Genomic DNA, 13,193 nt, shown 5'->3' on the forward strand with positions numbered 1-13,193 from the left:
TTTTATATATTTTCAAGGAGAGTTATACCACCAAATTGATGGAATACTGATGGGGGCAGCGTGTGCCCATACAGTAGCTAATATAGCATTATTATATTGGGAGAAAAATTTTGTTTTTGACTCATGGTATAAGCAGTTTATAAAAGCGTATTTTAGATTTCTGGATGACATATGTCTGGTTTGGAAGGGGCCTAGAGATGAAATAGACAATTTTGTTACATATATTAATCATACTACAAAGTTTTTAGAATTTACATATACTATATGGGATAAACAAGTGAACTCTTTAGACACTACTATATTGAAAGACAATGTTAATAAAAAATTTAAGTCTAAATTGTATAAGAAGGAATGTTTTTCAAATTCATATTTATATTATAGCAGTAACCACCCTATTAAACAAAAATGGAACATTAAGGGCCAAATGATTAGAGTGATACAGATGACATCTGAAATAGAGGATACTACGGTTGAATTAGAATATATACAAAGTTTATTTGAAGAAAGGGGTTACCCTATGGAGACTACTGAAAATATTAAAGTAGTACTAGAAGGATGGAATGAGAAATATACACCACTTTTATTGAAAGGACAGAATAATGATGGAGAACTGAAAGTGAACATAAGAGGAACGAAAATGTGAGAAATAAAACAGGGGATGTGTATTTGACGTTCACTTATAATCAAGATACAACGGGTATAAAGAATATAATATATAAAAACTGGGCATTATTTTCATCCATGCCTAATAGTATAAAAATTTCTCTACAAACTTGAAATTTGGGTACAAGAAGAATAGGAATTTAAAAGAAATTTTGGAAAAAGAACAAGAAGGAGATAAGAATAAGGTTGGAACGTACAAATGTGGCAGGTGTCCGCAATGTCCTTTTGTATATAACCAAGGGACTTTAGAAATAGAGGGTATTAATATGTCATTCTATCCTAAGGGATATTACAATAGTCAGTCAAAGGGTATAATTTATTTAGCTAAATGGCATAACGTGGTTCATATTATATAGGGAAGACCGAACGAAGTCTGAAACATGGGGTATATGAGCACATGTATGACATTAACAGAAAGAGAAGCTAATGCCCTTTTCAGACATACAGTAACATGTCCTCAAGCATATTTTACGTTTTGGGTCAATTGAACAGGTCAAAAAAATGAAAGGAGTGGGGATTAGGAAGCCCAAGTGGAATTAAGGGAATTAATATGGCAATTACAGCTGGATGCTTGTAACCCACCGGGCCTTAATGACCATATTTCACTTGTGCCAGCACTTAGAATTAGAGCAAATAGATATTAAATATAAAATACTAAATAATTAATATTAAGTCATACAAACACAATGATGTATTAGCAATTTTTATATATATATTTTTTATATTGTGTAAAAAATGTGATTAAGTATGTGCAATATGTTTTATATAATTATATATATTTACATACATTTATTTATTTAATACGAAGTGCTTATGCAAGTATTTTTATAAATGTTTTTTATAAAAAAGTTATATAAAATTAAATAAGCACAATTGTATTTAAGTAGGTTGATGTGTTTTTTATATACGAGTCTCAATTAACTTATGACCAATGGGAAAGGTGTTGGGTCTATTTAAATTGTAAGGTGGGATGAGAGAGTTGACTCTGATGATGTTTCCGGGTTAGGAAATGAAAGCGCTAAGTCCGTTGATGTGTTTTATGGTGCTAGTGTGCGTTTTTTGTACAATAAAGTGTTTGGAACACATTGGAGGTGGCCTTTATTGACCTTGGATAACTGGAGTTTTTTGGATTTATCTGTCTTTAACTTTGCGTTTTTTCGGAATATCAGTAGTCAGGTGGCTTACCAAAGCCACTTCTGGATAATTGAACTGAGTAACAAAATATTTAGACGCGAAAATAAACTGACGACGAATAGTACAAGGTTTGAATAATGCACAAAACCGACAGCGAGGTATGTCGTGGTCTGGGCCTAGGCAAGGAATGCAGTACGAATGAAAATCTTTACGAGGTATTTGCTTTCCACAAGAAATACAATTGTTAACTTTTACGGACATCGGTTTAGAGCAAGAAAAAGGATCCCCAATGGGGTAACTCAGCTTATTTGAAGACTTCGGATCTGAAACTCGAAAACGAAAATTTCAGGAGTTGGCAGACCGGCACTTGCAAACTGCTTCTGCTTCGGGCACCACACGGCAAGAAAGACTGATGTAATGGCATCGGCTGCATGCTTCTCTGACATCATGGAAGATGAGACAGCAACCAACGCAGGACCCAAGACTTTGATAATCAGGCCGACTGAGGGCTACTTGCAAGCAGATAACCCTAATGTGATGACTGCAACAGTGAAACACGAAGAACATCAATCCTCCTCAATAAAACAGGCAAATCCTACATGTTGCTAATTGCCGAACTTTTTTAACAGTTGTACAATAAGCAAATACTACTTGTATCAACTGCCTCATTTTTCTAGTGCTGGATTACATAATTCCAATCATAATTGAACTTCTGCTAAAAGCACTTAAAGCATTTGTGAAATATTTACTCCTGACATTTTTGGAGCATATCAACTTGATGCAAACACGTAGGACAGAGGAAGAATAGTTGTGTAAAATCTTACCATAACCATAGCTGTACCTTCTCTTTCATGTTGCAGTATTCTTGGTGTGGGGATTTACTGCCTGTCGACCCGTACGTCGGCTCCTATACAAAAGCTTCAGCTTGGCTGTTGCAGCTGTGTGGGACGTCACACATAGGGCTATAAACCAGGGGCCTTAAATGTGATGTATGCATGCACAGACCTCAGAACTTGAAGGCCCAGCAGGAGGAGATGCCAGTGATATCAAGCATAGGGCCATGGAGCCCTTATGTGGTTTTCATAGGTCCCAGGATAAGGTATAGAACACCAGTGACCTTAGGCTACGTTGCTCTGAGTAAGAGAAGAATAAGGGGGTTTGGTGGATGGGAAGGAATACTGCAACATGGAAGAGAAGGACATCTACGGTTATGGTAAGATTTTACACAACTATTCTATGTCCTTATATTCCTATGTTGCAGTATTCTTGGTGTGGGAGACTACCACAGCTTAAATGGAAGGAAGGGTGGTGGATGAAGAGGCTGATTCTAAAAAGCCTTGTAGGATTGCCCTAGCAAATCCTGCCCCTGCTCTGGAGACCTTGTCTAATTTGTAGTGTTTGGTGAAAGTGTAAATAGTGGACCATGTGGCTGCTTCCATAATGGAAGCAGTGTCCAGGCCTTTGAGGAAAGGCTTTGGAGGCTGCCATTGCCCTGGTAGAATGAGCTTTTACCCCCAATGGGTGTTTTTTTTGCCATGGTGCGAGTAAAAAAAGGCAAACTGCTTTCCTGATCCAACATGCAATGCTTTGTTTGGAAACTGGCTTGCCATAGCCCTGGGGTGGAAGGAAGTAGGTTTTGTTTTTTGCTTCTTTTTGGCTGGGGTAGACATATGTGTAGGCCTGGAGTCGGATGATAGTATAATGGTAGTAGTGTCTATAGGAGGAATTCTGGTCAGAGGCTCTGCTTAGTCTGGTCCCACCTCGACCTCGGTAGTCGGGGTCTGGGTTGGTTCCGGAGACGTGCTGGTCGTCAACTGAGAAACGGCTTCTACGAAGGTCACCACTGAAGTTGACGGATCCACCAGGCGTTCCCTCAACTCCTAAAATGGAAGCTGGTGGGGCATCCGGTAGTGGAGTGGCAGAGGAAGAGGGCCTAGGAAACTTGGCCTTCTTATGTGGAGGTTCTGTCGAGGCCTCCGAGGCGGGATCCATCCTAAGGGCTAACAGTTTAAGCAGCTGGATCTCCAAGTAAAGATCAAGAGTGGCCAGATGGCTGTGAAGGGTCTTAAGAACAGAGGATTGGCAAATGGAGCAGGCGTTGTGATCGTGCTTCCGGCCTAAGCAGAAAACGCAGCGGTCATGCGAGTCTTCATGGGGTATCTGGCGCCCGCATTGGCATTTACCCTTTTTTGCTGACACTGGCTAAAAGTAGCTACAGAAAACCAAGCTTTAGCAAATTAATTAGAAGAACCCCCCCCCCCCCCAACGGGGGTGGTTAGCTTTTTAGACGTTTTCGATGAAGGAGCGAAGCACACGATGCATTGGTCATCTATGGCTGAAAAGTTCTGAGGCCTGTGCGTGCAGACATCACATTTAAGGACCCTGGTTTATGGCCTTGCATGTGATGTAACCGCAAAAAAAAAATCTTCCTGCCCAAAAGGCAATTGCACGTCTGGGCTCCACAAAATCAGATACACAAGAAAACAATGAGTCAGCAAACCGTGAAACTGAGCTGATTTAATAATTAATGGAGCATCAAAAACAAATACCCAGACTGCTTTCGGCTGGTAAAAGACACAGCCTTCATCAGTGTCAAAATAAAATCAATGCGATACTGTTTTATATATCTGCAAGTCAATTAAACACAAACACTCATTGGTTGTTTAAAATTGCTCATTCAATCCAGGTGGAAATAATCCACCTAGCTTAACAATCCATTTTTTCTCCTTGGAGTCTAGAATGGAGTGCCAACCTGTTTTGTTTGATTTATTCCCTTTAACTAAATCAATAATCAAAAATGTAAACTTGGCTGATGTGTGCCATACAATGCTTATATAGTGCATTACTGGATTTTTTGTTTTTAATATTACTTATAGGTTCTGAAATTCTCAACTTAAGCGGACGGGATGTTTGACCAATATAAAAAGATCCACAGGTGCATGTGGCTAAGTATATTAGCCAGTCACTACTGCAATTAGCAAAAAATTGGATACCATACACAATACCACAATTTTTACTCATGAACTGTTACGTGTGATGTCCCACGCAGCTGCAGCACCCAAGCTGAAGCTTTTGTATAGGAGCTGATGTAAGGGTCGCCTGAGGCCGTAAATCCCCACACCAAGAATACTGCAACATAGGAATAGAAGGACATATCGTGATTCTTAGCTGTGCTATGACTGACGTCAGCAACAACAGACACTTGGCAAGGTTTAAGTAACCAAATCATTCTTATGGAAAGATGACCATTAAAAACTGAAGCAAAGATGTTGCAGTGTAACTGAACCCACATACACTTGTCCAGAAGACTTCACAGTCTCTGATGGAACACAAACGTGATTCTTTTGTGAGACAAACTTAAGCAAAGCTTACATAACATTCCAGTGCAGCTTTCTGGCCATGTTTTGCAGAAGGCTGAGTAAATCCATTAGTGGGCTCCAGCCTATGAAACAACCAGTTACACAACCAAAACCCTTCCAAATTATCACCTGAAATGAAATACCAAGATGGGGCATGTCAGTGCACCTGGGATTGAAACTATTTCCAAGTACAAGCCTCATAGTCAAATCTAAAGTTTTCCTCAACTTTAACACTGTACTCAATCTATGCAAACACATTGGTATGTAAATTAGCTTCAGCCAGCAGCAAATACAGCATCCACAGAACTTAGACCTTCCAAATTACCCATCTTTACCCAATGTCCTTCCTCCTCTTGCTACAACAGAATCCATAGAACAAGTACTATGGACAAACTGAAATGCTACACAACAGAGTAGGCCAGAAATGCAGCTCTGCAATATTTAGAAAACTTTCAAGTTTATAAAGCAAGCTTAATAACAAAAAACAGCAAAACAAAGACATTACAATGAAACTATGACAGAAACTGCAGCATTTCTGGCATAGAGGTAGGCGGGTTTATGATGCCACCAAATATTAGCTCAGACACTCGCAAAAATCTCCAGTAACTCTTCTTTTCACAAAGGGTGTGTTGGACAGTTATCCTCTAGCAGCTACAGAATATTGTGACTAATTTATTTTTATTTTATTTAACATTTGTTTACCGGGAAAGTCCGACTGGACACAGGTCCTTTTTCAGCAGAGGCCCGGGAAGAAAAGCTCCATGAGTAACAGTAAATTTTCAATCACACATTAAAATAATCAAAAAAGTATAAAGTAAACAAAATGTAGTATACACAAGAACATACAAATTTGTTACATCTTGACAACAAAACCTAGACTTTGAACATAACTAGTACTATTTGTAGGTATGACTTGTGTCAAGATATAAGGTTAAGACAGGTTGGTAGGAACCGAAGGATTAAAAACCAGGGGAGAAGTTGGATATGTTTTGGGTATACTGTGATGCATCAGAGCACTCCTGAAGAGTTAGTATAGAACATAGCCACTTAATTTTTAGATCAGCTTTAAGTGACAGCTTAAAGTGGTTAGTGGATGAGATTGAGAATGGAGTTAGGGAGTTCCATATACGAGACATATAGTTGGAAAATAAAGATTCTCATGCAGTGTTGTTAGCCTTGGAGACGGTGAGTAAGTTCTTGTTGTTAGAGCAAAGTGGTCTGCTGGAACTCTAAGGAAGGATGAGATTTTGTAGTGCAGGGGTTCTAGTTGGTTTTGTTACAATTTTGTGAGTTAGAGAGAGTTGGTTGTAAAGAATAATGTTGGGAAGCTCAAGCCAGTCTAGTATCCTTAAAGCTGAAAAATGATGTGTTCTATATGGGCAGTCAGATGCAAACATAGCAATTTTATTATAACATGCTTCTAGCTTAGATAAGTCAGTTTCCCTTAGATTAGTTAAAATGGGAGAGGCATACAGCAGAATGGAGAGCAGATGGGTTTGTGCTAATGTAGTATTGGCCACTGTAGTCAGAAATCTTTTGTGCCTATATAATTTCTTATGAACTTTTTTTATTGTTGGGGAAACATGTAGGTCAAAGTTTAGGTTATTGTCTATTTCCACTCCAAGAAGCTTTGTATGGTTATCAGGGAGATGACAGTATTGTCTTTGGCTATTATGTTAATGGGCATGAGATAGATGTCTTGTTAGATTGGAAGAGCAATAATTTAGTTTTGTTTGGATTAAGGATTAGATGGGCACTGGCTAACCATGTTTCAACAGAAGTGAAAGATTCCGGTGTTTGAGAATGAAGAGTTGATAGAGAAGTGGCAGCACAGATCAGTGGTGAATCATCTGCATACTGTATTATAGAACCATGTGGAGTAGCTGTGTGTAGACCATTAGTCACAGATAAGTGTTGAATCATCTGCATACTATTATAGAACCATGTGGAGTAGCTGTGTGTAGATTATTAGTCACAGATAAGTGTTGAATCATCTGCATACTGTATTACAGAACCATGTGGAGTAGCTGTGTGTAGATTATTAGTCACAGATAAGTGCTGAATCATCTGCATACTATTATAGAACCATGTGGAGTAGCTGTGTGTAGATTATTAGTCACAGATAAGTGTTGAATCATCTGCATACTGTATTACAGAACCATGTGGAGTAGCTGTGTGTAGATTATTAGTCACAGATAAGTGTTGAATCATCTGCAGACTGTATTACAGAACCATGTGGAGTAGCTGTGTGCAGATTATTAGTCACAGATAAGTGTTGAATCATCTGCAGACTGTATTATACAACCATGCGGAGTAGCTGTGTGTAGATTATTAGTAAAGAGGGAGAAAAGGAGAGGGTCCAAGATAGATCCTTAGGGGATACCAATGGATAAAGGAAGGCGTGGAGATAGGTCACCCTGCCATAGAACAGATTATTGACAACCAGATAAATAGTTATGAAACCATGCTGTGGCAGATGGTGAGAAAGATAGTTTATTTATTTATTTTACATTTTGTTGACTGGGCTAGTTTAACTGGATATATGTCCATTTTCAGTAGAGGCCCAGGGAGAAAAGCTCCACGACAAATACATATGAAAATAATGCTTAGGTTACAATAAAGTTAACATAGAAGAATACTGAAATACATTTTACAACACAATTAGTTTGGAATGGGAGACCATATCAAAACCTTTCGATAGGTCTAGAAAGATGGCAGATACAAAATTGTTATTCCTGTGATTTGTTTACAGCATTAGTGAAGGATAAAAGAGCTGTAGTGGTACTATGTGATGGGCGAAAACCATGCTGAGCGTTTGCGAGAAGGTTGTAAGAATTTCATGACCTGGAGATGAATATACCTTTCGAGTAGTTTAGAAAGAGGTGAAAGAATAGCAATTGGCCGATAGTTTGTCAGTTCCGTGGAAGGTCCCCTTTATGAAGTGGGATTACATGAGAAATTTTCCACAGTTGAGGGACCTTGTTTTCAAGAATGGATTTATAAGGATTGATACTGGGAAGGCTATAGATTCAGCTGCAACTTTGAAGTATTCAATGAATAAGTTATCTATGGCAAGTGTAGTAGGTTTTAGTTTTCATAGTAGTTTTTTTTTTATAGTGGCTGTAGGAACTGGGGAGAAAGAGAATGAGGCATTGCTAGTTATAGACTTGGCTGGTTTGATATCAGGAGTAGGAGTTTGCTGTTTAGAAAGGGCAATTACAGATTCAGTAAAATTTTTGTTAAAAATGGTAGCTATGCTACTGGAATTGTTGTGGACGTTTGGTGTTGGTGTAGTAGATTTTCCTGGGTGAAGGATTGAGTTTATAGCTGTCCAGAATTTCTGAGGGTTTTTTTGATGTGTGTTTTGAATGTTATGATAGAAATTTATTTTTTCTTTCCTTATTTCTAAGTTCTTGATACTGTTGTTTAGAAGCTACTGTGTTAGTCTTACGCGATCGTTCCCAGGCTTTATCTCTAGTTTTCAGAAGGTCCCTGGTGTCACTGCTTAGCCAGGGGGGGGCATAGTTTGATTTTACTCTGATGGTTCTAACAGGGGCATGTGAATTTAATATATCTAAGAAAGACTTATTAAAATGGTTCACTGCATCATCCAGGTCAAGGTATTTGAGTGGAGTCCAATTGCACCTTTGTAGGCAGCTAGGAAGTTGTCAAGATTAAAGTTGTGTTTTTTTATGAGTTGTTTAAACAAAGTAGGTTTTGATGGGGATATGTGTTGTCGTATAAGAAATGTGGGTAGGTAGTCGCTCACACCATCAGGAAGGCAAGCTGACTGGAATGAATGCGAGGAGTTATTTAATAATATCCAAGGTGAATTATTTTTTTACTAGCTTTATCTATTCTAATGGTTACCACAGAAGAGTACCATGCGAAGGATTACACATACTTGACCCAAAAGTATAAACATAACCTATTTGAGCAGTTACTGGTCACCCGGATTGGAGAGGCTGGACTAACAGCTCTCCTGGTTAGCCATATGACAACCCCATGGTCACTCACTACACCACAAGGAAATAAGTGGTACTGGCGGCAGGGAGAAGAACTAAGTGGGCTCTAGTGAACCTCAAGAACCAAGTAGACAAGCTAAGGGGCTGTTTATTACTCAGTGACATGCATCAGTTTTAAATGATACTGCTTGACATTCCTTGTAAAGTTACGACATGAGAATGATACCTTACCTGGGACAGTCCTGGTTGGAAACTCTGCTGCTGTGCCAAACGTGGGTGCTGTGTGCTGAACAGAGGATGGGGTGTGTCCATATAGAAGGTAGGAATCTGAGCTGCAGGACCTGAGTGACATGAACACCACACATTACCTACAGAGAATCAGAATGTTCACCATCTGAGCACTACTTGATACAACATGTTCATCACAACTTGCACTGCATAACACAATGGTACAAATGCCAAACACCTATTAAAAATTCACAAACTGTGTCACACACATGGTCAGCCACCAAACAAAGCTTTACAAGTCTAATATTCTGCAGCATTTGAGTAATATAATGAAGTACAGATGCATGAACACTTGTCATAACTGCAAACCTTCAGAGAGTTCGGTGAACAGCAAGTAAGAATATGTGGAGCTTATCTACCTTCTGTTCTTACATGATCTGTGCACATTTTCCCAACAGTGACTTTTCCCATGGAGAACTGGTGGACATCGGACTCCATCAACGGAAGTTATGTATCCGGTGTGAGACTATCATGCATACATGCTGATTTCTCTACAGTGCACTACAGAGATCTTTTTGGGTGGTAAGGAGCAGTGCTGGTACCAAGATTAGTAGTGCACTATGGAGATCTCTTTGGGTGGTAAGGAGCAGTGCTGGTACCAAGATTAGTAGTGCACTATGGATATCTCATTGGGTGGTAAGGACCAGTGCTGGTACCAAGATTAGTAGTGCACTATGGAGATCTCATTGGGTGGTAAGGAGCAGTGCTGGTACCAAGATTAGTAGTGCACCATGGAGATGTCTTTGGGTGGTAAGGAGCAGTGCTGGTACCAAGATTAGTAGTGCACTATGGAGATCTCTTTGGGCAGTAAGGAGCAGTGCTGGTACCAAGATTAGTACTGCACTATGGAGATCTCTTTGGGTGGTAAGGAGCAGTGCTGGTACCAAGATTAGTAGTGCACTATGGAGATCTCTTTGGGTGGTAAGGAGCAGTGCTGGTACCAAGATTAGTAGTGCACTATGGAGATCTCTTTGGGTGGTAAGGACCAGTGCTGGTATCAAGAATAGTAGTGCACTATGGAGATCTCTTTGGGTGGTAAGGACCAGTGCTGGTACCAAGATTAATGTTAGCAAACATGAATAAAAGGTACAGAAAAGTATGAGGTGACAAATCAGCTACATACAATCCCAACAGAGAGCAGCTTTACTGATGCACCGAGTTCTCAAGGATAGCACAACAACATGTCTGAACAATGGGATCCCTACAGCATAACTTCTTACACCTGTCAATAAGCCTCATTCAGATGCCTGTCATCCTGGCCTGACTTCCAGATCTCTGGATGTTCTCAAAGTCAGACTGGGGTTCCCTCAAGATGTACTAGGGAGGAGAACTACACATGATACAGACTGATACAACTTTCCTCAGCCTGGGGAAGGATTTCTCTCTCCTATCTTGATGATTGCCCTAGCCTCAGCACCTAGCCAAGATGATCTTTTCAAGAGTCCTTTTATGCTTAAACTGTTTACCTGCGACTGTTTACTTTAGAAATGTTGTTGTTTACCTTGGTAATCTGTTAAACCGAAGGATGAAGGAAAAGGTTGTTTCACTGACTCCATGGGGTTTCTCTTCTCCAGTTTTTGAACATTGCTTGTGATGAAGGGAAGACAAAGCAATTCTGCCCACAAGTGTATAATAGCTGATATAGCCCTCTAGAAGAGTCTGAATCCTTAACCATATACTACTATATCTATGGTTGCCTGCCTACTGCTGGCATGAAATTAGCATTTAAAACAGCTTCTTTAGGGATTCTCTCAGGGCCCTCATCAAGGATTTAGTTTGCCTTGCATGACAGTTGCCCTGGTACTTAATGGACTTTTGACAATTAACACCCTGGTCTTCTTCTTCATGGGGACAGTGCTGAAACCTGCAGCCTGAACAGATTACCTTGCAATATCAAGGGATACCATCACAGGCTCCAGCATCCAGTTCTTATTAAATAGCTATTCATATGCCTGGAAGAAGTTGGGAGGAAATCACAGCCAATCATGGCTTGGCCATACTCAGGAGATCTACATAAACTTTAGTGCATCTTGGAAATTTCACTGGACCTTGATTCTTAAAGTGCTCCCTCTTAAGCATCTGTGTTCCTACACATGGAGGGACACACACACACACACACCTCTGCTCGATGCAACCATTTTATCATCACTACTGTAGGCAGTGAAGATACATGTAGTGAAAAGGTGAGCGCTTCCTCATCCAAATCAGAATGCAAAGAGGCGGGGGAAGAGAAACCTCCTGATGTTGATTGTGAACAGTAATCCTGTGCCATATAACTACATATTCCTTAATGAGGAAAAAGCCAGAGTGGAAAGCATACCAAGTGGACATCTACTCGAGGTGATGAAGCTAGCCATGCATCTGGTCACTAACAGGAAAAACAGCTGGGCCCTCTGGTGCTTAATGTACCAAAACCTGCTCCTAAGACAGAGGCTCTAAATGAGAAAGGCTGAGATCTGTCATGGATACACGAGAACTGGCATCCTGCTTACATCAAATTTTGAGGTTTGCTTAAAATTAGAGGAAGCTACCCCTGTGTCTCTCCAAAGGGCAACGACAGGTGGAAAACAAAGTCAGTGAAGTTGGTAGGACAATAGTGGTGCTATGGTGGAAGGATAAAGTACAATTGTGTACACTTAACCATAAATGCAGATGTTCGAGTGTATTCATTGTTGCAGTCATCACATTTGGGTTATCTGCTTGCAGTAGCCCTCAGTCAGCCTGATTATCAAAGTCTTGGGTCCTGCGGCGGTTGCTGTCATCTTCCATGACGTCAGGTAGTTAGGGGTATAAAGCATGCAGCAGACGCCATTACATCAGTTTTTCTTGCCCCAGATGTCAGGTGCCCCCATAATGGGAAGCAAATATATACCAGGTTACACCTCCAACACAAAAACAAATACACCAAAAAGCTTTAAGCATAAGTAAACAAGAATAGAGGTATAGTCAATAGAAGTCAGGGGGCTGGAAGGATGGTAACCAGGACTGTAACAGTGAATACACTCGAACATCTACATTTATGGTAAGTGTACACAACTGTACTATGTTCTTCATGTTTCACTGTTGCAGTCATCACATTTGGGTAGATTCCCAATGCTAAGGATGGGAGGAGGAATTAGATAGCATTAGGACCAGGTATAAGGCCCTGCAAGACTACAGTGGCAAAACCAGCTCTGGATTTAGAAAGAAAATTGCCAAGTGGCAATATCTGGTGAAGGTATGTACAGAACTCCAGGTAGCAGCTTCTAGGATGTCCCTGGTAGGGACAACTCTGAGAAAGGCTGTAGAGGTAAATGCAGCCCTGGTTGAATGTGGTCTAATCCCCCATGTGGGGTAGGTTTTCCATGGTGCTTATAGCAGAAATGAATGCAGTGGCCTATCCAATTAGAAATGGTTTGCTTTGAAATGGCCTTCCCCCCTACCCCTGCAGCAAATGCAACCAACAGCTGTTCAGATTTCCTGAGAGGTTTAGTCCTGTCCAAGTAAAATCTAAGTTGTCTGTGCATTTCCAACGAGTGCAGTATTCGTTCCCCCTTGTTCTGTGGATTAGAAAAGGTAGGCAAATTAATGGACTGCTTAAGGGCCACACTGGATACCACCTTGGGCATGAAGGAGGGATTGATCCTGAGGGACACGCTGTCTGCATGAAAGATGATGAAAGGCTCCACTGCCATGACGGCCTGTAATTCAGACACTCTTCTTGCTGAAGTGATGGCTAGAAGGAAGGCTGTTTTCCAAGAAGGAAATTTCAACTCTGCATTTGCAGCTGGCTCAAAGGGAGGTA

General features: G+C 40.3%; 1 protein-coding gene across 1 annotated transcript in view; it reads right to left on the reverse strand.

Moving 5' to 3' along the window:
• Positions 1–13,193, reverse strand: part of PRRC2C (proline rich coiled-coil 2C) — a 2,776,386-nt gene that overhangs the window by 294,162 nt on the left and 2,469,031 nt on the right. The window contains exon 28 of the mRNA XM_044086759.1: positions 9,353–9,462. Within this exon, the coding sequence (XP_043942694.1) occupies positions 9,353–9,462 (110 nt within the window). The remainder of the gene's footprint in view (positions 1–9,352; positions 9,463–13,193) is intronic.

Source organism: Protopterus annectens, chromosome 10.part0 (genome assembly GCF_019279795.1).
Source record: "Protopterus annectens isolate FY-2018-M chromosome 10.part0, PAN1.0, whole genome shotgun sequence".
NCBI lineage: Eukaryota > Metazoa > Chordata > Ceratodontiformes > Protopteridae > Protopterus > Protopterus annectens.